This window comes from Struthio camelus, chromosome 2, assembly GCF_040807025.1.
Source record: "Struthio camelus isolate bStrCam1 chromosome 2, bStrCam1.hap1, whole genome shotgun sequence".
Lineage (NCBI taxonomy): Eukaryota > Metazoa > Chordata > Aves > Struthioniformes > Struthionidae > Struthio > Struthio camelus.
The window spans coordinates 153,538,253-153,564,212 of NC_090943.1; the positions used below are offsets into that span (position 1 = coordinate 153,538,253).

Consider the following 25,960-nt stretch of genomic DNA (forward strand, 5'->3'; position numbering starts at 1 on the left):
ACACACAATGGCATCATTACACAACAGTGGTGCAGTCTGTTTACTTCTTGTGAAGGTCAAAACAGTCAGCATCGGGGAGTGATTTAATATGCCAGGTTTTAATCACTTTTTGTACTGGTAAATGTGTTTGTGCTTCTAGCACAATTTTCTTTACTTGCTATGGTTAGGAAAATAAAATCCCTACACTTTATGCTTATTGATTAGGTAGTATAAGTGAGATCACTTGTGCCTTCCCCCTTAATGAAGCTGGTGATTCAGTTATACAGGGTTTTTTTTTTTTGTGTGTGTGTGTTAAAGATATACAAAGACGGCAAATTCTGCCCCTAAGACTTCTTCCCTGTGCATACAGTGAACAGTAAAGTTGTAAGAGGTAGGGAAGGGCTAAATGTACTCCCTTGCCTATTTGCCAGCTGCTCTTAGAGCAGCTTGGAGGTTGTTTGACTAGATCACCTGTCCCTAGAAAAATAGGAGTTTTAACCAAGTTGTAAGCAGGTTCTGACACAAGTTTTATTTAAAAGATTGAGAAAGCAAGACAGTAAGACTTACCTTTAATGGCCTCAGTGAGGGAGAGAAGTTTAAAAAATGTTAAGTCTGCTTGTCCTGTTGCTGCAGAGCTTAGATGATGGTATGATAGCTTCTCAGCCAACTTGATAGCAACTTTTAAGTCTGAATGAAGTCCTTTTGCCCTTAAGGAAAAACTTGGATATGCCACAGCTTTGAGAGTTTTAAAATATGTTTTGGAAAGCAACAGAGGGAAAATTAACTACAGAAAAATCACTATAATGTGTGTATTTTCTGCCCAGAGTTGTTTTAGTTGAAATGGAATGGGTGACTAGCAGCTGTGCAGACTCTAAATAGCTGTATGGCAAACCTGCTCCTAATGTATCTGAACGGGCTAATGGGAGATAAGGAGAAAGTCTGAATTGGGGAAAAAAAAAAGGGGGGGGGGTCCTTTTTAAGTGCACTGATGAAGTGAGGAGGTACAAGTTGCAATGGGGCTCTTAGGACAGGAAAATGTAGATTTAGACAATTCTATTGCTTATTTATGATAAAATTTATTGAAAGCTATATCTCATATTAAAAAAAGTTCAATGCTTACTTTTGCCATTTCTGGGAGAATACGAAGTAGATACTGATACTTTTCAATACATAAAGAATATTTAACAAATCATTGGCTAGTAAGTAAAAAGTTTGAAGCATAGACCCTGAAGACATTATAAAAGTGCATTTCTTCTTTTAGCCATCAAGTATGTTAAAAAGTGTTAGCTGCCTTTTTGTTGTTGCATGTCAGCCCTCTTATGTTGATTTTCCTACCTGTGCTGCATACTAGCACTGATTTACTGTTCTTCCCATATACGTGCCCATTTTCCAGTTTCAGTCTAGATAGTTGAGCACTGCTGCTCTAGAAGTTACAGGAATTTGACAAATGGAAGATGGAAGTATGTCCCAGCATAAAGATAGTAAGAATCTGCTGTTCTTGCAGGTAGTATCTTGCATATTAAAAACCCAGATGGTGTTATCTATTTCCTCCTCTTTCCTCTGCTAGCTGTCCCCACTAGCTGCTTTTTATCCTCGGCAAACGTCAAAACATTTTTGCTAAACCTTTATGTAGTTGCCCCTCTGATAATAACTTTTTCCTCACTTTGAGTTCCTTAAGCCATCTTGTGCAACCTTTGGATACAGTTGCTTCCATTTTTTCATGTTGCCATAGCCTCCTCCTTTCCCCTCTCTGCACATAGCCTGTCTGCCCTTTCTTTTCTTCTTTACTGGAAGCTGGTCTTGATTGCTTTCAGTGTTATTCTTCACCATACAGGAGTGACCTGCTGTGACAAGTGGAAAACCGTTCTTTCCTCAGCTGTGCCACTGATGGTTGTATTTGAAATGTCCTGCGCTCAATTTATCTGTCCGAAGGATTTTGAAGTAAAATGCTTGTTTGTTCTACTCAGGTAGGACACTGCAAAAATAAGACATGACTTTCATTTTAGTACATTTCCAGAGCTTGGGATTTGGGAGATGTAATGATTAAGTTATTTGGGGGGAAGGGGAAGGGAAGTTAAGAACAGCTTTGTGAGAGCGGGGACATAGTTAAGAGTGCAGGTGAATCTTTTGTGGGCAAGTGGATAGTCCCTATGCTTGAAAGTTTTCTGCAGCTTACAGACATGTTGGGAACCTCTAAGCTGAATGTTAAAAAGTCTTTTCTGTTTCTGGGTTGGAAAGGGAAAGCGTTAATGGGGTTATCAACAAACTTTGCTTCGGCCAGGAAAGGGGCTGGCTTGGTTCCTATGCTCTCCTGTAAGCTTGAATTTAAGTGCACACCTGCTACTTCACCCTAAGCCTGTGAGCTGCTTGTCCTCCCCATCTGTATGTTTTGAGGCAAGATTTTTTCAGTGCTGTATGGGTATGAACATTTTCTAAACTCAGAAGAAAGGATAGGATTTTTTATGATTAGAACTGTTTGGAGGCTCATGGTCTTCCTAGCTGCTCTGTACAGCACCAGCTGATACATGGCTAACACTTGAGCCAAATGTTAGAGGAAAAAAAATGTAAGATGGTGTGTCTGCTACAACTGCTGGGATATCCTCCTGTGGATGGAGATTAAAAAGTCCGGTTCCCCAAGGTCAGGGGCTGGAGCTTGGTACTTCAGGCCTCTTCTTGCAAAGGACATCTTGGGCTGTCTATATCCTTGCAGTACGAAGGAGGAAAGGTGGAGACTTGGAAGCAATCTGAATTTTGAGTAGAGATCAGAGGACGGGTTTTTACTGATCTTGTGATGGGGACTCTGTAACATCTCACTGAGCATAGTTAAATCCCTTTTAAGAGATGAGTGAACAGAAAGATTTTTTAAGGGCAGGAAGCAACAACGATGTTATTCTAGTGTTAGTACCTTATGTCTTGAACAATACGTTTACACTGCTAAATGGAACCTGCCAGAATCATGGCTTGAAATGAGCTTAACCCACTGAATTTTTAAAACGTAAATGTAAGGAGCTTTGTGTTGCTTTGTTGCCTGCTTGCTACCAAAAAAATCTGCAGTTGCAACTGAATGCCTCTCCTAAACCTGAAGATTATTTTTCCCCATAAATTACGTTCTATTTACCAGCACTCAAAGTGTAGATTGCTTGAGCAGTAGTGGAGCAAAAGATAAATCCAAAATTGTAGTAAAGATGGTAACAGAAGGGCTCAGAAATTGCTCTCTTAGCCTTGAACAGATGTATTTTTGAAGTAGGAATAAGGCTTTTTCCATAATGTTTTTCAGTCCTGAGGGGAAATACTTAGGAATGGCATAATTCTGACATTAAGTGTAAAATCTGCATCAAAAAAAAAGATTTTGGCCCTAGCAGCTACGTAAAAACAAAACACAACAAAACACCTCTTTAAAGCGATGGTGACCTTTAGATACCTATATATATGGCAGTGGTATAAGGCTAACTAGCCAGCATGGACCCAACCATGCACGAGACCATCGAAGAAGGTTAAGGCAGCGAGGGCAGAACGTGGTCATGGCTACCTTCACGGACTTATGCAGAGTCATTCATCAAATGCATCAAATAGTCTGTCAGATTTCCTTACTGTAATCTTTAAGGAACCCACTTAAAGTCTTTGTTGCAAACACAAGTAATTCAGCACACAGGTACCACGGGGAGGTAAAAGATCACTAGTACTCTCCTGTAAGCATCTGTATACATCACCCTCTTGAGTGCTGTAAATACTCCCAACATGCTGGCCAATTATTCCTGCTCCCTTGTAGTTTACTAGTAACTCCCTAACAGCTGCAAAGCAATGCATGAGCACGCTCAGGCTTCACCGTACGCCTGCTGCTCAGGGCTGCACAGGGCAATGCTGTACTTGCTTTGCTGCGGGGAAAACAGGAGGACAGTGAGGTTTAAATGTCGAATGGTACTGTTGAAAGTCTGTGTGGAGCCAGACTAACTGGATTGTTATCTCCGTGTCACGTTGCCCTCCTCTGATCTACGCACAGATCTCAAGTTCTGGACATGGAGAATTTGTGGTTTAATTGCCACTGTACATCTCAGAGTACATACTGAGACTGCATGACTCAGCTGCGTTTAAAAAAGGCTTTCTGGCTTTTTCTTAAACGCCAGGAAGACTGATATCCTTGTGGGAGTGCAGAAGTAAAAAGTTACAGGTCTCTGGAAGATTTTGTTGGGTTAAAGGCTAGGTCACTGTTGAATCTGTTAATGCACAACATTAACAGATCTGTGGGTGCACCCATTAACACATCTGTGGGTGCGGCAGAAGGGGTGGCTGCGGCTCTGCAGACAGCATGGAGCCTTTTTCTCTGGCTGAGCGCTTCCCCTTGAAGCCGTAATCAGGTTTTCTCTATCTCGTTCTGTTCTCAGGGTACTGACAGTTCCTTCCGGCCCCCCTACAGCTCCTCCTCCCACTTTGTGTGCGTGCCTGAGTGGTATCCCCCTCCCCCGCCCCCCCCCGAAACTGAATTTTCTTGTTATTGCTTTTGCTAGAATAAAACACTCTCTCACATTTTTAACATGCTTACTGTATTTGTGATTATAAAGGTAATTTACAATAAAGCAATTAAATAACCAATAAGTTAATACACAATACATTTATACATAGTATTTCACAGGGCTCGAATGACTATCAGGTTCCAATACATTTAAGACCTTAAAACAACATTAATATTCAAAGTGTATCCACGTCCACATTTATCCTTGTAACACGATTCAAGACTCCCAACAACTTCTACGTTTTTGGTTACTGTCCCCTTATACACACAAGACCAGTGGAATGCTCAAGCAATCGCCTAATTGAAAAGAGCACTACGCGAGACAGGCATAAACTATGCGCTGGAAGCTGCCTTGGAAATGTGAATTTTCCAAGTGGAACTGACAATTCAGACTACAAACGGAAAGCGCTAGCATGCTTTCAAGAGTACGCGTGTGATACACTTAGTGGAAACGAGTCTCCGTGTCACTTAACGGTGTAGTTTCACAAATGTTTTAGGTTAGTGCTGCCTAAGGAAAGTTCCAGTCCTCTCTGGCCGTGTGTTCCTGTATGCATCCGTGAGCCAGCGTGGAGCCTTTGTGCGCTCGCTCAGTGAAACAGCAGGGAAAGCGAGCTTAAAACTAATTCAGCAGACAAGCACAGAAGAGTGCTAGCTGTAATTCTCCTCCATTTCTCTGATCATTTTTCACTGTGCAGATGGGGTGGCACAGGGAAGACACCAGCACAGGGGAGGGAATCGGCGGCTAGGAGCACGCAGGGCTATTTCTGTAGGCAGCAGTACTAGCCTGTGCCAGTTAAAAACGTCTTGTGGAACTACAGGGTTCAGCTTCTTTGTTTGAAACAAGAAACATGTTTTCGAACCAATTTATAGTGCAAATCAAATAGTCAAGAGCAAAATGATGGACTCTGCCATAAAATACAGTATCTTTTTACGATCTAGCTCAACCTTCTTTCCCTCTGCCTCAGCCAATTGGTGCCTGATAATAGAGTGAAATTTAGGTTTTTATATTGAAGGGTGTACGACGTAAAGAGTGCAGGGCCACCAAGCAGCAGCCACGAAGCAATGCTCCGATATTATAAACAGGATCTGTACCTCCTCTCTGAGTACTGAATGCCCACATGAGAGTTGGTACAACAGGGGCTGCTACAGCTAGAAGATCTACAAGGAGACTGCTACTCCAGTATCGCTTCACGATTCCTGTCTGAGAGAAAGTATTGACATACCCCAAAGCTTCATCATGAGGGTCTGTAAAATCAAGTTCTCTCATGACACGGTTTTCATTAATTCCGCAATCCGCTTTGCTGCATGGAGACTCCATAGGAGACAAAAGAATGGCAGAGTTTGGATCACTTGGAGTTAAGTCTACTACTACGCCAGAATCACTCAAGTATCCAGAAGGAAATTCATCCAATTCCTTCAGTACAGAAGGTGGGCTGACAGGACTGCTATCTTGAGATCTGAAGATATTTTGAATGAGCTGCTCCACATCTAGGCTATACGGCACCACATCGGTCTGAATGGCCTGTTCCACCCCCATGTTGTTGCTGCTTTCCTCCTCTTCTGGGGAAGAAATCAGTTTTTCATCAGGAACATTTTCAAATACCTCTTGATTCATAGCAGAACTGAAGGCAGCTGGATCACCCAAGTCAGAAGTTGTGGTGGTCAAACTCTCTTCAAACGAGTCAGTCCCGTTAGCTGTGTCTTCACTTAGAAGCAGCCCACTATCTGCCATCTCCTCCAGCGCCTGGTCTTCTGTGATTAAGCTGTCTGACATTTTGGAATACAACGCTAACGACTTCCCCGGTGAGCCACACATGTACTCCAGACACTGCTCGTCCCGCATAGAGCCGTTCTGCGCCATCTCCATGCTCTGAAGCAAAGATTCCAGTTTCTTGTTTTGAATGTTTATGTCTATAAAATATTTCTGAATGCCTTTGTCTTTCTCAGCCAAGCTGTTCTTCATGGTTTCAATAACCTGCTTGAGTTGTTTAATTTCCTTTCTTGCTTCCTTCAAAGCCAGCTGTGCCTCCACACGATGACACTCTTCTTCAATCCAGTCTTCCCTCATGCGCCCCAGCTGAGCCTTGAGCTCTTCTATTTCTGTTTCCCTGTAGCAAAACAAAAATGTTGTAACACTTCTGCTGGCTGGTCAATGAAAGAGTCAAAGAGAAGGTCCCTGAGCTGGAATGCAGAGCTCCTCCAAGGAGGAGGCAAATTCCTCCACGCACCATTTAGTGCCACTTCAGAGAGAATTGGCAGAGGTGCAACGAGGCTGCCAAGATAAGCGGTTAACTGCTATCTGTCTGGAGTCACTGACCTCCTCACACAAGCAGCATGTGCCTGCTTTCCAAGTAGGCAGCTCTGCATGGAGTGAGAGGCTGCTGCCCCGACTTGTAGCCAAGTGGGGAGAGGCAGCTCCTAAGTGACCTCCAGCCCTTACAAATGCAGAGGTCTGACCTCTGCCCTGAGCCAGACACAGGGGGTCCCAGGAGTCCGCACTGGGATTTTGTTCAAATGCCGCTTTTTGCCTGCTTGGGGTTCTGTGTGATGGAGACCCAAGTCTCAGTCTGCACTTCTTAATTAAAGAAACTACATCTGTTGCTGTGTAATGCATACTGTCACTCCTTTGCTCAGCATCAGTACAAAGGTATGTACGTTGTGAAAAAGTCAATCATCTAAGCAACAAAAACACAGGCAGGCACACGGGTTTGTGTAAGAGCTTTCCTTTCATTATGGAAGACGGGGCACATTTTGTAGGCATATTTCACTGACTGAGGTAGAACAGAAGACTGAGGTGATACATACTTGCACGCATGAACTGTCGTCTGTATAAAAGGTCCTGATGCTAAATGAGACTGATAAAAAAACGTCCTTCTGAAATATTATTCTATTAGACAAGTTCAAAGAAGGGAAACAAGCCAATCATATTCATCAAATTCGTAAGTAAACTGAATAGTACATATTCACTGAACAGGCTACGAAACCTGAAATGCCTGAAAAGAACTTAATCAGACTGACTCTATTTTAAATTCCTTAGTTAAAACTTCTGTGAGGTCGAGAAATGAGGAAAACGTTCAGGATTCCCCCCTCAAATCCTTCTGAATAAATCTGACCCCTTCTTTGTAACTCTGATTTCTGAAATGAAATGCACCTTTCTTGAAGTTTGCTCTCAGATTCCTTCAACTTTGTTTTTAAATGTCGTACTGTAACTTCTTTCTGCTGCAGAGGAGTCAAATACTGCTCTGGATTTGGTGGCTTAATGCCATGATTCTCACCACAAGACGTGTATCTCACTGATCGCCTGAAAAGAAAAAGAAACAAACCAACCACCACATAACATCAGTCCTACAGTTCTTTAGTCTTGGCAAAAAGAAAGATATCACATTGACTGATACAAAGCTGAGTTTACACTTGACTCATTTTGGGCTTCTCCCAGTGGCAGCATAATCGACTCAGTCTGGCAAACCAAAGTACTTGAGGAAACTGCTGATTTGTGGCTATAGTAAAAATTTTACTATTTATTGTACTTGGTTTCAGTGCAGTCATATCAAATGAGATATTTGACTTTGAAATACCTAAACATTCCCTCATCTAAAATGGGTGGAGCGTTCAACAGCAGACAGCAAGGACACTTGCAAGGGCACTCCTCAGCTGTAGACGCAGCTGAGTAAGTTAGTTTCAGAATTCAGTTTAGATCCGTGTGTGAGCTATGAAGGCAAGCACAGTGAAAGTGGTTTTATCCTATCTGTCTTTAGGTGTATATTTGGCATGCCTAACAGCGAGCTGCCTGAGGGACAAAGAGAGAGAAGGAAACAGCAGCAGAATGGAAGCGACATCCAGGTGGCAATTCAGTCTCTGTAACATGTGAGAAGTCCTCTGGCAGGTACATGTTTTCTTCTCGGTACATGGAACTGCATTCTTTAGGTATGTGCCTAAGGCTAAGCAGGGTGAATTTTCACATGAGCGCATAACATTTTCTGTACGGCTACACCCAATGCTTTCTGAGGCAAAATGGACCCTTTTATATGAAAGAGCCAGTAAATTCACATGAGAATTGATGGTTTGAAACCACATGAGCCTGCCTTGGAGTGAAAACCAACTACAAGAGACCTTTGACCAAGAGTAGCACTGAATTTTGCAGTGCTGAAACAATCAAGCTTTCATACTGAGAGAAAAACGTGGGATGGAGCAACTTGCTGAGTGTCCAACCACGAACATGAAAAGTCACACCTATGTTGAGGAGCAAGATGACTTGCTCACCAATCCAGAGAGCTGATTCCACGTTCGAGGGTCGAGAAGGTAAGTGAATACTGGGAGGATGAAGTAAACACTTGCCTCATTATTGGGCTGCTGTCACTTCCTTTGTACGAGCCCGAGTTACTGCTACTGGCTGAAGAAGCCCCATAATTCTGATGGATGTTAACAGGATTCAGCTGATTTCTGCACAGCGTCGACAAAAGGTCCTTTTCACGGGAAGTAGGTGGGCTGCCTCCAGACTTGTAGGATGAGGATCCATTATTCCGACCATAGGAGCCACGACTGGAGGGGAACCAAAACGGTTAAAGCATATTAGGTAATCCTTGTCACACAACCCATCGTGTGTCTTATTTTAAACACAACTTTGTCTGTGTCTCTCTGTCTAAAACAGTTAAATAACAGCGAGTGGCTGGGGAGAAAGAAAGTCTTGACGTCATCAGCCACTGCACATTCTTTCATTGACCGTGAGGGTCTTAGTTTGAATTATGGGATCCAGGGAAACCTCTGGCATTTTCACATTTCTCTGTTTATAGTACAGTTACCAGTGATTCCATCAGATCATCCTTGTTCTCTGAACCTCTGACTCCTTTAAGTAATGAGAGGACTGCAATCTTGACTCATTCCCAAACAACCACATTTCAGCTTTTCCTTGCCAGGCCTGCAGAGAGATGCCTATCCTTGGAGGCTGATGGAGGTTTGCTGTAAGAGTGCTTTCACAATCCTCAGCAAGCAGCCTGAGGGATCACAGTGTGCAGTGAAAACAGATTTTTGTTTGAGCCACTGTTCTTTTATGCCTTTGGCATACTGGGTGCTTCAGCTGTCATTGTCAGCTATTCATTTACTTAGATATAGTTTGAACCCTACTGAGAGAAGGCTCAAACGGTATTAAAATAGACAAAGAAAAGCACAGCTCTTATTTTCTTCCCATTTCTCTCACACATATCTACCTTTCTTTTCCCAATATTTATTAAATAACCTGATTGTTAACTGTGTGTGCATGAAAGCAATTCACAGCTGCACTGTCCAATGGCTGCCCAAGAACTAGGGCACTCTGAAAACAGATTTTGGAGGTGCACTTTTATTTTACTCAGTTGATTTGCTTTCCTACTGTGCCTCTACCTTCATTCTCTCTCATGGAATTTGTTGTTCTAAACTGTAATAAAGAAAAAAGGGCAAGTTTCAAAAAATATGGAAAATGGCAAATCCAGCCAGCAAAATAGAAGGATAGAACACAAAAAATAAAATACCAGAGAATTATGAAGTAAAATCTCATCTTAAAATTGTCTGAACTGGTTTCCTCCCTCCTCTGAAAATGGAACACTTTATAAGGAACAGATGGTTGAGTGGCTACGCTGCAAGCCTTCATCACAGTGCTGTGGTTTGGGGGATTTTATAATTATTTTACAATAAAGTGCAGGACTGTGGTTGGTGACAACACTGAAATGTTTCATAGTGAGTTAAGTCAAACAGTTAAAATGAACGTATTACACAGGAGACATCTCTCTTCATTTTGTACAGTACAGCACCAATTTTTGTGTAAGGCAGGATCTGCACAGAATGTGAACAACAGCAATGCATTTGGAAGAGCGTTATTACAGAAGACTTCTAGCCAATTAAGTAGGGCAGTACGGTCTAATTTAAAGCTATATTTAAACACTCAACAATATATGCAATTACATATTCTCTTACTGAAAGTAAGGTCATTTTAGGACTTCATATTATATTTAGTGCTGCTTTTTTCACAGCCAGTACTTTACTAGTTAAGATTTATTCTAGAGAGAGCTTAACCACTGTTTATTTTTCTAACAGTCTCCTGACACAGATAGGAAACTCTTCATTAAGCATCATTCAACTGATCTCTGTACACTGGGGCACACTGTCATCTTGGAGAAGCCTGCGTGCCTTGAGCATATGGGTATCCTGCTGTCCTTCCCCTTCTGCCTGCCAGCTCCACTCTTGTGACTGCACAAAGGGCAGGAAACAAATCTTTCAGGCTGAACTCTGTCCACCCACTCGAAAAACTGTAATCAGCAGGGGTTGCGTGGGCAGAGCACAATGTGCACTGCTCCATCCAAACTCCCCAGTATTCAGAGGCAGTTCACATGTGATCTGGAGAAAATTACAGAAATCTTTTATGAAATGTTCGTTTAAATAGATGACTATGATCTTCTTTTAATATGTGTATAGTTTGCTCATATAAAGGTGAAACACAGGTGTTTTAGAAAAGAACATTAAAGGCAAAATTGTCAGCTTCTTCCTACAAAAAATAAGGTCATAACCTGTAAAGGTGCATGCTGAGCTGACCACTTATTACAACGGAAAAACCAAAGTGGTATGACCAGAAGGTTAAGATGAACTGGTCAGAAGCACTGCTGTTAACTAACATATATCCCAGCTGTTTGCTCGTCTATTCCAGCCAATGCCTTTTTTACCTTACCTGATTCAATTGCAAATGCTTGTTATGAATAAACCACAAAAAAGTGCCCGTTAGCTGATCTTATGGCATATTGACAATTTTTGTTCTCCAAATATAGCATTTCTGTTCCCTCTCATGTCACAACTCTGATTGGTGTAAGTACTGCCACAGAGCATACTGTAACCCAAACTGTTTTAAAACTCACAGTAGTGATATTATATGTGTTAGCTGCAAGGCATTACATAGTAGTCTCTCTTTGTATTAAGCAACACTTGAAATAATATATAGAAGAAATTGCTTTGCTTACTTGCGAGAAAAAGAAGATCTTTTGCTTCCAGCAGCAGACATATGGACTTCAGGAGCTGAAATACTGCCTGTGCTGCTTGAAGAGCTAAAATCAGCTTCACTCCCTGGAAAGGAAAAGGGAAGAGTAAAACATGATGGAAATTATAACTCAACGACTGTTTTCAAAATAACAGTGAATCACAAGCATCCTTCCTTTGTCTGTCTTTTGTGAATTTTAAAAGTTGCATGAATTTTCAACCATCCCCGAGGACAAGCACTGGCTATGTTCCAGATTTTCAACAATTCCTCAGAACTGGCAATTCAACAAGAGTAGAAAAAAAAAAAAAAAGGACACAGAAACTTATTCTATGGAAACCATTTTAGAACTAGGCTAAAAACATTTGTTATGACAACCTGTTTGCTTTCTCACAGTTATCAATATACGAATGAGGCTGGTGTATATAGCTCCTTCAAGAGCCCAGTGATTAAGAACATACAATTGTTAACGCATTTCTCTTCCTTTAAACCATTGGGAAGCACTCCTTGCTGGGGAGAAAGCTTGTCCTTTACTGCTTTCTGAGATGATATACATGTATATAGATGACTAGGGTAAATAGCTCGCTCTCTCTATACGTATGTGTACAGATATATGTGTGTATATATGTGTATAGATATATGTATTTACATTTTCATGTGGCACAGAAGCATAGTAAGGCAGTTCTAATAGATTTGAAATAATCCAATAATAATGCGTGGCTCTCAAGCGCTTCTTGGGTGTTAAGCCATACTATCTGATTACTGACTTTCTGTGGATTACAGCTTTCATTTTTCAAGCTCTGTTATATAAAAGAAAAATCTGCTGCCTTTGCTGAGGCCAGTAGAAGGTAAATTTACTAAAAAAGTCTTATTATCTGGAAAAAAATCCTGAAGAAGTCAGTTTTTTTTTTAATCTCAGTTTGTCACTCAAATAGCAAATGTTCCAAGCCATACCCTCATCTAATGCTTCACAGTCACAATGATGGATAACAACTTTACTTCAGGGAATGGAAATAACTTTCCAACATGCTTTAATAACAGCAGGAAGAAATGTCATGACTTACCTAGCATCTTACATTTGGGAATTTCAACACACCTTGAGGCCATGAACTATCCTAGCATCACCCAAATCATACCCAGAAACTGGGGAGGGGACTTGCCCAAGACCATCAAGCAAGTGCATGGCGCCCTGGTCCCACAAAGCTCCCCCTACACAGGCTGATCTTTCCAGGGCCAGCTAGGAAGCCGCAAGGAACACCAGGAGGCCACCGAGGTAATGCGGCTGAGGAGGCGGCACCTCGCTGCCCTCCAAAAGCAGGGAGGGACACCTCCGAGTTGCGTTGCGGCAAGTCTCCTTATGAAACCTGATGCCACAGACTTCCCGGCAGCGTTTATACCCTGGTTGGAGGCCTCCCGGCAAGGTTTATACCTGGGCTCTGCCAGGCAGCCCTGGCCACCCTTCGCTGACTGCGCTGAGTGGTGGCTCTTCCCAGCAAGGAACAGCTGAGAACACCGTTCCCGCTGTCTCCTTCAGAGGTGCCTCTACCATCCTGCACAGAAACATCCACTCAGGTGAGTAGCTGGAGACTTGTCAGAGAAGAGCTCTTTTTTTTTTTTTTTTTTTTTTGCTATAAACCACTTTTCCACGAGGGGGAGATGCAGCTACAGTTCCTGGGATAGCCACCATGACAAATAAAACCTCTTAAGTTCACAGATCCTTAAATCTTTAGCACAGCTGACTGGCACATCTTAGGCTCCTGAATGCTTTGGACTGGAAAAAGGCATTGTTAGAGCATGTTTTCACAGACACAGCCTTAAAGAGGAGGAATCATTTCGGAAAAGAAGTTAGCCACTTATGGCCATAGTGGTCTCAGAACATACGCGTTCTGATTTAACCCAGTACAGTTTCCTAATTTCACAAAGTCTGAGTGTCAGAACATACATTACTTATTACTCCAACCTGTTCTTTCAGTCTCAAGTATCAACTGACAAGAATTGTTCTCTCTTTTTGGCAAGGAAAGCATTGCCCTTCCTGTGATGTCGTCGTCTTTTTTTTTTTTTTTAATGCTGCAGGGTTCAGTAGAATCAAGCTGGTTTTATTATGTTGTTTATTTTTTTTCCAGTTGCAAGTCTACGAGATACAAATCAGATTACGTTGGTTTACCTGTCACAGACATGGAAGCAAAGGAGTTCAAGAAACTCAAAAACAAAACCAAACTCAGCCTACTCTCCACTATTAACTGGGCTCTCTTGTGATGACAGGACAGAAGCCCTGTCCCATTACAGAGGAATCACTAGAGGAAATAAATTTCAGAGTCAGGTCTTGGCTGTTTTCATGCTGAAGAACTCTAATCAAAAACACATTACAGACCCATTATTTCTTGTTGGTTAATGCTCTACAACATCGCCACATAAAAGGTATCTACAAGCCACAGTTTCTGGAAGAGTGGGAGAAGGGGAGTCTTTCCTAGCTAGAATGGTGGGTAGTAATAAAGTGGCCTTCAAAATAACCCTTGGCAAACACTTATATAAAGGGTGGGAGCAGGAACAGAAATAGCCGGAAGCACAAGGCGTGGAATCTGTTAGTGGGGTGCAGTGAGAAGTCTGCGACAGAGCAGATAGTTGTACCTATTCAACAGTAAAACTGATAGACTAATAAATCTCAGAGGAAACGGATTTTACAAGAGGAGTCTGATCTCCATCTGACCTCTAAAACAAAATCTCTGGCTATAGCTGGTCTGTACCTGGGTCTCCTAGAGGAACTGCAACGTTTCACTTCAAAATTTCTCAAAAGGCCAAATTACCTGCACCGGAGGGTCATGCTAGGTGCAAGGCTGGACACCAGGTGCAGAGGGCAGCCTGAAGAGGCGGCTGTTACCCAGGAAAACGTATTTCAGCCCTAACACAGCCTGAAACGCAGAGTACACGAAGACGGCTTTAAACATCAGTCCCTTTTTCTCTGTGCTTCTAATTCAGCTCAACCAAGAATATTCCAGAGCCTAATTTCAAAAGAGAGAAATGTACTGCCTAGTTCCTGAAAGCGGCATCCCAGGGATCCAATTTTATTGCCTTTAACCAATTCCACACCCAGTGTAACAGCCCTGAAAAATCAGACCCGTAGTGACCTGTGTCGCTACAGTTCTCACCAAATAGGAACCACATGCAAAGACAGGGAGGGAAGGGCAGGAGGGAAGCAACAAAGCCACTTTGTTTCACAGAATACTTATACCACCATGTCTGCAAATGCAGATGTCAATGATCCTCTCCTTGGGGAAGCAAAATGATCATGGGACACACTGTCCGAAGCTGCAGCAGAGTTTTCCTGATAAACAAAACACTCTCATCTAAGAGATTAAAGTCCACACAGAATACTGTCTCAGTACCGTGCTGATCTCAAATCTAATTTTAAAAATAAGGACCCGAACAGGTAAACACATCACATAGATTTCATACCTCCAGTGTTTGGCCCCCCAACACATTCCTGCCCTTGCAAGACGCCAACAGCTTTCCAAAGCCAAGTACTGGCTCCTACACAGAGAACATGAGCCCGAGCTGAGGCTCATCTCTGATTAAGTAGACCACATTATAATCAGATCGTGTTATTGAAAGCATTTCAAGGAAGCAAGGCTTAATAATAGCCTCTCCCTGACCCGTTTGGCTCGGAGCGTAGTGCTGGGAAGGGCTGCCAAGCTAGGTACTGCAGATAAGATTTAGCAGAGCCTGGAAATGTAACCATCTCAAATTCTGAGGTTTCTGAAAGGCTGAAATACATTTGAAACAGGAAGTGCTTCTACGAAGCAAGAATTAGCCTCTCTGGCCCCAATTCCGACAACAGTTATGCGTATCCTTAACACTGAGCACAGGAGACTACTCCTGCTTAAAATCAGGCAGTGTACATTTATAGGATCTTCCAGAAGTTTTTGTAAATTAAAGGGGTGGCAGTTAATTGCATTCCCAAGTGTGATAGCGGACTTCAAGCCAGCTCACGTGTAGAAGAGCTTGACAGTAATGTTACTAGGAGATTTTTAAGAATACTTTCTCCCATTTGGTAAACATCTCTATGCAAAATAATGCATTTACCCACACATAATATAAATTGCAACACATCCTTGAGAGTAAGTATGACTTCCATCTTCCAAATATTTTCACAAAGAGATGAAACTCCTTCTCTAACTAGCAGCAATATAGGTAGGAGCAGAATACAGCCTTTTAACAGCCATTCTCTTGACTGACAGCTACCCAAGGAAGCCTGTTGACTATTTTTGTTGCTGTGGCAATGTGATCACAAAAGCTCACCCATGTAAGCAGCCAAACAGCCTCAGAAGCAGCATTAACCATGACAGAAGTTGTCGTTTCTCAAAAACATATTCTTTTGTCCTGACTGGCGATAACATGTGTTTTGCCCTGGTCTGAGATTTCCCTGTTTTACAGGAGCACCATTAGTGAGCCCTGCCTGCAAAAGGTGCCACACGTTGAGCTGCCAGCTTCAGAGCTACCTTATTCGAAATTCATTCATACATATTTTTCCATGCTCTCGGCACCAGAGCACCAATAACCTGCTGGCAGGGCGGCTGACCTGGGATTCAGCACCTACAGAAGTGCTTGTGCTGCATGTACGGCGTCTGACGCTGCAGGGCCGCCGCTCCGGCCTCGGGCTGCTTTGCAACAGGCTGCTGGGGACACCCATGGCTCTCGGAGCCCCGGGAAGGACAAGGCGACAGCTTGCGCTCAGCAGTGGTTAAGCAGAAGGACGGCCAGCAGAGTACTGTCACATTTTCCAGAATTCCTCCTTGCCTTGAATGGGCATCTGAGGAATGAAGTAGTGCAGCATCCGGCACCATCCATCCCCATGCTTTACAGGCAAACGGGACACGGCATCAAGCTAAAAATACGCCATGGACGGCACGGTGCTTTGGGCACTTTTAGCCTTCTTGGCTTCCTGCTGCCATGACAACGGTGTGAGCCTCAAGCAGTCCGGGCTGAGATGGAGGGCAGGAGGGAGCCTAGAGCCCTGCGGCTGCGTCCCGTGCCCGGCGGTGCAGGGCGCGCGCCGTGCTGGCCCGCACAGACACGGCAAACGCAGAGCGGGAGGCAGGCGACAGCCTGCCAGGTGCACGGCTTCTCATCCGGGCTGCGGGTTGGGCATCACTGGTCTAGGAAGCAGCACATTGCCGCCGGCGCACCGCAACTGACTGCGCAACCCAGCACAAATTACTTGAGGCCAAATCTTCCAAACTGTGGAAGTGATTATGTTACAAACATTACACATGTATCACACAACAGAAATATTACAATTGTATTACAAACATTGGGGGGGGGAGGGGAGGGATTGAGGAGAGAGAGATCTCTGGGCGAGGGCAGTTGCGTCTCCAGGGGATGCTGGTACGTGTTCATCCCGCTGGCGCACTGCAGCCTTCATGCCTACATTTGTGAGTGCAGACAAGCCACACCTTTAACTCTGCGCTGTTCGCTTCCTCAGCTGTGCTCTCAGGATAATGACATGGCACTGTCATCATATAAGACATATAATTAGCAGCTTTTACAGGTTGAACAGGCTACATGTTTTGGGGACACCACAGCAGCATGCAAGCACTCAAATACCACATCATATATGTATGCATACAGAGAGAGTATGTGTATTTCTTACACAGTTGCATAAACATCCACATGAATGCATGGACTGTGGAACACATTTCTACTGTTTCTAGTTAATACAGATGGTTCAAACACCAGATCGTACGGTCTTCTGGCCTCAGATACAGTATTAAAATTATACCTGCACTTTAGCATTTAGTATTTTTTCTTCTGTAAGAATAATGTTGAAACCTTCTCATGTGCATTTTACTGTCCATTTTCTATTTAAATGGTAAGATTAAAATACAGAAAAAAGTTTATGAGCGATATTTGCAACAGGAACATTGAGAGCCGATCAGCAGAACGGGATTCCCAAAACTCAGGATGCGTATGAACTTATTAAAATTTAGTTATATTTTGTATCTCTTTCTCATTTATAACTGCAGTACTGATCCATAGCTGCCCAACTTAGATAAACTACAGAACTTGTCTTGAAACTCCATAAACACGGACTCTCTATATAATCAGCCTCGATGCTAGGTTTTGCATTTCGTCACTCAATGAAACAGAGCTGTAAATAAAACAGTGCTGACAGAGACAGCTTGTCCTCAAGATGTAAAGCACTTACATTCTCTGAGCTTACTTGCCTTCAAAAGCATCCTATTACAGGGCAAAGGGACCAAAATATGCATACATGTTCACCAACCCCATGCAGCAAACAGGGAATTCAATGGAGCACTCTTTCTGTAGACAGCTTTATTTAGAGACCCCAGGACAATAAAGGTCCAGCAAAGCCATTAGAAGTAGCTGGAGAAGCAGAGAGGATCTGTATTTCTCAGAGATTTAGTTTCATTTATCTTGAAACCTTTAATGCGCAGTCACATCTTCAGGTCTAATTTTTCACAGTGTAAGTAATACGTCTCCAGGAAATACTAATGCAGCTCCCTTTCGACTTAATATGGGGTTGCTCCTGCAAGAATATTTCTGTAGGCAACAAGCATCTCAATCACAGAATTCCAGAATGGCTGAGGTTGGAAGGGACCCTTAGGGATCATCTAGTCCAACCCCCCTGCTCAAGCAGGGTCACCTAGAGCAGGTTGCCCAGGACCGTGTCCAGGCCGCTTTTTAACATCTCCAAAGAAGGAGACTCCATTATGCACACGCACTGATACAAGCAAGAAAAAGGAGCTGCAAAGAAGTGATGAGCTTGCTTTAGCGTTTCAGGCTTTTTCTTCAGCTAATACCCTTAAAAATGATCTGTTTCAAGGGCAATGTCTCCTGCTGGGAAATGTACTTGCTTGCCAGTGTGACGCCAAAGGGTCTTAGTTCCCTTCCTAGGTCTTAAACTTCTTAGTACTTATTTGACTTACTATTACTATACTTGAGACTTTTCACCTTAGATTTACTATTATCAAACAACAACTGGATACAAACAGAAATAATCCTGGGAGCAAGGAATAGGACACAGGAACCTTCCCTCCATGTAGATGCTCTAATCATTGGGCCACAGAAGCTCCTGCAGGCTCCCTTCCTGCCCGTGCCTCATACCCGCCACTGCAATGAAGTCCGAAGTAAACGGGAGAAACTGGCTTTCTGTGGTTCAGGACCTCTTACGAGAGGTGTGAATTTGAACTCCTTCGGACTGAGGAGGAGCAAACGCTCTTAATGGCTCAGCTGTTACACAAAACATGGTGGTACCACCAGTGCTGGCCACGTTTCAAAGGAATGAAATGTGCTAGTTGTCTGTACTCACAGCCATGGTCCAGCTCTGCAAGGAGGTTCAGAGCGAATTTGAGGCATGTGTGGGCACACTCAGGACTACAAATAAGTGGCTAAGTCCGGGATCCACCCCTCTGCTGTTTCCCGTGGACTGCAGAGGGTTTTTTTGGCCTGCTGTGCTCCCGGCTGTGAATCCTGGCCTTCCCTCATAATGCAATGCCTCCTCATCAGATTGCTATCTATTTCAACCAAAAGTAGCCCGGATCTTCTATTATGTGAGTGGATTTCCAGCTCGATGTCAGATAGCAGACTTCAGGCCCAAACTGCAACGCAGAGCCTAGTTCCCTGCATTCGGGATTTACAAATGATCCCTTCAATTCACACTGCCGGTTGTGTGATCTAAACTAATTATTTATTTTGATTTTTGCTCATCTTGATGGCTTACTCATCTTACTTTGGAAGAAGGTTTGTTATCAATTAATGTAATCAAATTCTCATCAAATAGCCTTCTGATCTCACCTAAATCGATAGTCTTGACAGTAATCTGAAATACATTAATGCAAAATTATGAGCACTGCAGATCTCAGTTTATGAATACAGAATATAACTTGTGTATGCTGTAAGACCACAATCAATTAGGCTCTTCCCTAAACACACTAGTCACTACCAACTAATTACTGATATTAGTTGGGAGTCGCACTGTATATTCTGCATAGCACTATGATCTAGGCCTGTGTTTTTCTTAATTGTAGTTTTAATTCATCTATTTGTAGAGCAGCTACAAGTGGATGTTGGAACAAAGAGCACTTCGAGTAATTTTTTCCGCTTTATATATTTTAAGGAGCTCTGTTATACAGAAATCAACCAGCCCTGGGTATTTTTTGTAGTAGTACATATAATTTGAGCTGTTCTGACAGTACTTTTAAAATGGCTTCCATAATTTTTCTCTTCTCAGCCTGAAACGACCCTTGTGAGGGGGGAACATATGTTCACAGAGCAGAAGGGAAGAGTCTGGGGAACCTATCTTCCTGTTCAAACAAAGATGCCCTTTGGATCAGAGGGACGCTACTTTGCTGCATCAACCAGTACCGTATGTACTTCTTTACTTATGATGAGACTGGATGTTTGAAAAATACACTGATAGTGATATAATACTCAGCTTGCAATTGACAGTTTTATACAATGTGCAAATGCACCTACACACAGATGTTTTTTTACAAGCGAGTGCAGTATAATTTTTTTAGTATGCCTGAGATGGTGTTATTTGGTGCATTTCAAGGGAAATATATAGGCTGGTCAGAAGTATTTTTAGGAGCTGGAAAATGTCATCTTTGGCAGGGATGACTTAGCAGTACCCAGAAAGGGAGTGAACTTCATCAGAGCCTGGAAAAACATCCCAACTCTCCTCTCACTTTGGTGGCAGATTTTTAACAAAGGCCTTTCAGAGGCCCGTTCTACACATCTTCTAAATGTGGTTCCAATAAGCAACGAAGAGAGAGGCTGTTTGGTTTATAGTAATTAACTATACAGGCAGGCATCCACAGTACATATGCACGTGCATAAAATCATTCGCTAAATCTGATTCAGTTGAAAGCTTTTGCACAATCACCCTTAATATGAGACATATGGTTTTCATTATAACGTAAATAAAAGATTTTAAATCACTTTGACATGTTTTCAACAGTGAAGAAAAAAACACTGCAAAGAGAAACATATCTGGGAGGCAACGAACTAAACAACTCTGCAGTTCCAAGGACAAAAAGCAAAATTTGTCATAATCTAATCAAATATTTACTACAACACACACACGTGGAAACGATTACAAAAACTAATTGCATTCAAGCGCCATTTACTGAAAAGAACAGCAAAACCCTAGCCTGTATATTGATCGGTTGCCCAAACTATAATTTTTGTAGTAATAAAGTCAATGTAGTTCCGAGCGCAATACACTTCAAGTTATGACTGTTGTCATTAACTAGTTTTTTTTTTTTTTTTTCAATAGCACTTATCATTAAGAAGCACTAATTACAGACATGAAGACTGTGCTTTTCAGCTAATTAATCTTTTAGGGTTTGTGGTCACACTGTATCTTCTGCTGATTCTAGGAAACAATCACAGCCTGCTCAGTTCCTGAATTTCAAAAGCTAATAGCTTACTAACAGAATTTCAGAAGTGAGGAAGAAGAGATCTGCAATGAAACGTCTCAATACGTAACAAAGACAAGGTTCATAATATTAAAAAAAAAAAGTGATACAAGGCCTGCGGAATTTTCATTTCCTTTAAATATGTTTTATATAACGGTGTATATAAGATACGCTATTATAAAGTATCTTTCCTATTTTGTTATTCACTGGTTCAATGAGCAGTATCTAAAAGCATCAGGATACAAATGCATGTATACTGCCAAACTCCTAGACCCAGAAGAGGAACTCAAAAAAAAAAAAAACCAACAAAACAAAACAAACACACTCCCTATCTGCCACCTGGCTGCTGCACAGCATCTCCCGGTCACATCACTGGGGACACACGCTGCAGCCACCAGCGGCAACCGGGCGAGAGCTGGGACGCCCGTCCCCTGAGCGCCCCTGTCCTCTCCCCCCACCCATACACCCACCCCAGCTGGAATACCTGTCTCATTCCTCACTTCCACACGGGGGACTCCAAACAGCCCTGAACTCCCCACAGCTTCCCTCTCCATCAGGGACCCTACCCACCTGATGATATTCTGCAGCCTGAGCGCACATAATTTCTGTTACAGACGTTCCGCTTTCCATGAATATCAAAGACGCATTGGGCAGAGGAACAGACTTGGGAAAACTAAACTCTACAATCTAAAGTTTTGGACGCTCATCTGGGAAAAGGGTGACTTCTATCTGCTTGCTGTTCCAGCTGTTAGTTTGTTGTTGTTGTTGATGTCGTTTATTTATTTATTTATTGGAACAGGGATGGAAAAAGTATTTCCCCTCTCTCCTAGGCCCTTCCTCAGCTCAGAATAGCAATTTAGGCTGAGAACCAAAATAGCACTTATTTATCTAAAACATTACTTCATCAGTGTTTTGATATCTACGTACATAAAAGCAAGTAAAATACCACTACTTAATCAGGTCAAGAGTCTGAGATGCCACAGCTCTCTGCAAAGGCCCCTTTACTTGTTTATGGCTGAGCTGACATTTTTGATTCCACTCATCACCTATTTAGCTGATGTCTTTATAGCAGGGAAATCAAATAATTGAGATTTGCATGCCTAAACTAAAGACATGCCCTTAACTTCCCATGCCTACATGTAAATATAGATATAAAAACACAAGTAATATATTGACATGTCTAATCAGTACTGCTCTGTTAAAAGCAAGCACTCAAAAGAAAAAAAATATTCTTGGGGGAATCATTTAGTCAGTAAAAAAAAAAAAAATTTGTTGAGCACTGAAACTATTTATGAATTGAAACTAAACTTGGTCAGAAAACAGAAAAACAGAAGTGTTGGCTTTTTGTTTGAAATGATGCTTTCATTTTGAAAACTGCCAAGTTTTTTTTCCTTTTTGAAATGGTGTTAAAAACATTAAAAAATCTCCCCAAATATAAATTCTAATTCTAGTTTGAACATCATCTTTGTTCAGCCTGAAACAAAGGTTTTCTTTACTGCATTGATTTGGCAACAAAACCCCAAATCAGTTATTTGCATAGCTCCACTTTGGACATAATAAGATGTCAGACAAAAAAGAAATACTGGATGCAAAGGAAAATAAAAAAGGAAATAATCTATCAACTCTTGAGTAAACACTGCTCAGAAAACAGTTTAAGTCCCAGGATTCTCATTAAAAAGGCATTAATAACCTGGAAGAAATCCAAAAAAGGTCAACAATAATTGAAATAGGATTACAGGGCAATATTTATGAAGGGAGATTAAGGCAATGCAATTTGTGTATTCTAAGATAAAACGAAATACTGCCAACACTGTGTTTATCATGGGGAAGATGAATACAGATGGAAAATTGTGTAGAAAACAATGCAACATCAACACAGGATTCTCACTGAGATGCATATTATTTCATGAATAACGACTTGAAATAAAAACTGAAGGTTAGTGGGAGTCGGGCGCAGTAAAATTTAGCTGGAGCATATTCAGAATACTTTTAATATAACTAGGGAATGAGAAAGCTATTTTAAACATTGACATAAATAATAGAGATTGCAATTTAAAAGTGGAGCACAAAAAAAAAAAAAAAATCTCCTAAGGGAAGATTCCTAATGGCCTCTTATGTATGCACAGTATTTCTTTATGCGTAGGTGAAGCAGGCCACAGGAAACAGCCAGGAGGAACGGAAAATTCACTAGAGTAAATACATATTGCATACTATGTTCTAGCTCACATCTTTTAGAGCAAATACTGAGAGTGTGCAGTGCGTATGGCATTAATTTATTTTTTCTTTTTTTTGGCAGGGTACCTCATATTCCATTCTAGATTAACAGAGGGTAGAAAATCTGCTTGAATATATCTAAGTTTTTTTTTTTTTTTTTTTGACTAAAAATGACAGTTGTTGCCATCTTCCACACCTGCCTCAACTCTGAACCCTAAGTCCCAGGGCCATTCTTATGCCAGGACTCAGCTGCTGTCTGATGCAGGACCACGTCCCAGACCTCCACAGGAGAGCTGCTCCAAAAGGCATTTGGAGGTAAAAGTTGATGTGATGGCACACGTGTCTCATCCTACCCAGCAGCCTGGTGGCTGTGGCACTCCCTGTAACAGTCCCATATCTGAATCCCCTGGAAGCTTGAACCCAGCCCTCCCATGGTCAGAGACAGGGCCAGTGTGCAGAGCATCCTCGAGTGAGAGGCTCCCGTTAAAGATGGATGCCCCGTTTTATGTAAAACTAGAGCAATATGAGGATAATTAATGGGCTAGAGAAAGGGGTTAGGGTGTGCATACTGGGATCTTGGCTTCAAATCCCTGATGAAACAGTTACTTAACTACACAAAGTAGAACAGCTTCCCGGGGAGAGGGCTCCATGAGTCCTCTCAGACTATTTAACAGCCTGGTGACAAGGGCACGCTTTTCGTACACGCTGAAGTCCATCGTCCAACAGAGGCAGAAACAGATTCTATATCTAAGTTTCTTTCCCCTTTCCCTTACTGGACTAGATGACAGTGGTCTTTTTCTTTTTTTGTGAGAAAGGACATAGATACCAAGCTCCAGAAGATGATTTGCGCCCATGACTTCTTGCTTGTAGGCAGTTTGTCCCTCCAGCCAAACAGGTAGCAGTTACTTATCTTTGACAGGTGGGGTTTAAGCCTCTGCCCTTTACTTGCCATTTCCTCCAGAAGAATTTCTGCGTTTTCCTTAGCCACTTGCTGGCTTCTTTATTAGATATGTGGTTTTCACTGTTATATCTGGGCACTTGGTGGGCCCTGAGACTCTTCCGAGTGATAAGAGATGCATGTTTTGAGCGTCTACCTCCCAACCACTAATTGCTTTTGTGTCTACTCACCAGCATCTGAAAGAGTTTTCGGGAGGTGATGAATCCTAAAATTTGTGATGCAGAATTAAAAATTTGTTTTTTTTTTTTTTAAGGCCGATTTAATGTAACAGGAACTTGCAGATTTGGATTCAAAAACATAGAACACTTTGAAGTAAAACAGTGTATGTAGCTGCTACTTCATCTATTCACGTCTGAAAGAAATACTTGGTTATTAGAACATGTTTTCCACACCAATGCAAGGAAATCTGTTTGAATTCAAAGTTTATACCTAATACATATAAAATCCAAACTGAAAAACAGTGACATGCTAACATTTTCTTAAAACTTTACACAAGTCTTTTGCTCAAAATATTTATTTTTCAGAGCTGTAGAGCAGAATGTATTTGGGTTAGCTCCTAAAAATATTTCAACATTGCAATGCTCGACTCCTAGATGTCCGGCTGACTAATGAAATTCTCAGTGCAAAATCAGACGTACAATTTCCCCATATAATATTAGGCACCTGAGGCAGTGGTCATCGGAAAGAGAACAATCAGCAAATACCTAAGCTTATCAGGGAGGAACAGAAGAGAAAAAGGCATTTAATTGAACCTGCTGACCTAAATAGAGATAGGTACCAACCTCCAAGCCTGATGTTCAATCACAAGCCTCGTTCTGCAACTAAATACCTAAGACTGACCTTCCTTTCTCTTCAAAAAAAAAGCATTAAAAAAGACTCAGCTTGGCTCCAATAAGGACTAATGGTACAGCTGTCAGAGACCTCCTGTAGGATACAGGAGACATGGGTGGGATTCATCTCACTAAAGTGAGATGTCTCTACTGTAGGCACTTATATCTGGGCCAACGCTTAGTCAATGGAGATTTAATTGGTATAATCAGTGAGTTCAGGGTACTATTCCTCGTCCTTAAATTAAATACTTATAGTTGGTCAGAAAAACCGCACGCCAGAGTCACTGATTTTGTCAGTCAAATTGCTCAGGCAGAAACAACTACAACTACGCTGCAGATGTGGAACTCAAGCCAGACAAATTATTGCCCATCACTGCTCTGGCTGGTTTGGCTCAGGACCACGAGCTCCCATCTCCCTCACCTCTGAAACAGCCTCCATAATCACTACAAGAGAAAATGACAGAGTCACCTGTTAAAGCTGTCCCACTTTCTATAAGCAATTAAAGTCATTGGACCAGAGAAAGACAGGCAGGCCCCACCTGTAGTCCAGGCCCCAACACAACCTAAGGAGAGCTGTAGATTCAAACCCTCACCTCTTTCTGAATCACGCATATTCAGGGGTTTGCGCGGGACAAGACGAGCCCCACTAGGATCTGTCGGCTCTGCTGGATCTGTTGACCCAGCCGAACGGGACCACTCCAGAACCGCCGTAGTGACGACAGCCGCCCCGCAGCACGCGGGAGGAAGAGGAGCGAAGGGGAAACGAGAGGCACACGGTCGGCCCCCATAGCAGCGCACCAGGATCTACCGAAGTTTAAAGCAGCAACTGCTACCGCTCAGAAAGCCCTCGCAGAGTGATACTGTCCGTGCTCAGTCCTAGGATGTAAGACCTGAGGAGAGCACGGGCTCGTACCCGAACGCTGCATCTCTCCCTCGGAAGGGAGATCTGTGTATTTTGATCTCCCTGTGAAGTATACTCTCGAACCGCTGTATCCATGGAGACGGAGTCTTTAATAACTCCCCGCGCTAGCAGGTCAA

General features: G+C 42.3%; 1 protein-coding gene across 1 annotated transcript in view; it reads right to left on the reverse strand.

Moving 5' to 3' along the window:
- Nucleotides 1-4,498: 4,498 nt before the first annotated feature.
- The window catches only part of SYBU (syntabulin), a 42,823-nt gene continuing 21,361 nt past the window's right edge, over nucleotides 4,499-25,960 (reverse strand). Inside the window, exons 4-7 of the mRNA XM_068933135.1 lie at nucleotides 11,470-11,572; nucleotides 8,825-9,028; nucleotides 7,641-7,790; nucleotides 4,499-6,597 (exon numbers count right to left, since the gene is read on the reverse strand). Coding sequence (XP_068789236.1) covers nucleotides 5,484-6,597; nucleotides 7,641-7,790; nucleotides 8,825-9,028; nucleotides 11,470-11,572 — 1,571 coding nt within the window. The 3' untranslated portion in view covers nucleotides 4,499-5,483. The remainder of the gene's footprint in view (nucleotides 6,598-7,640; nucleotides 7,791-8,824; nucleotides 9,029-11,469; nucleotides 11,573-25,960) is intronic.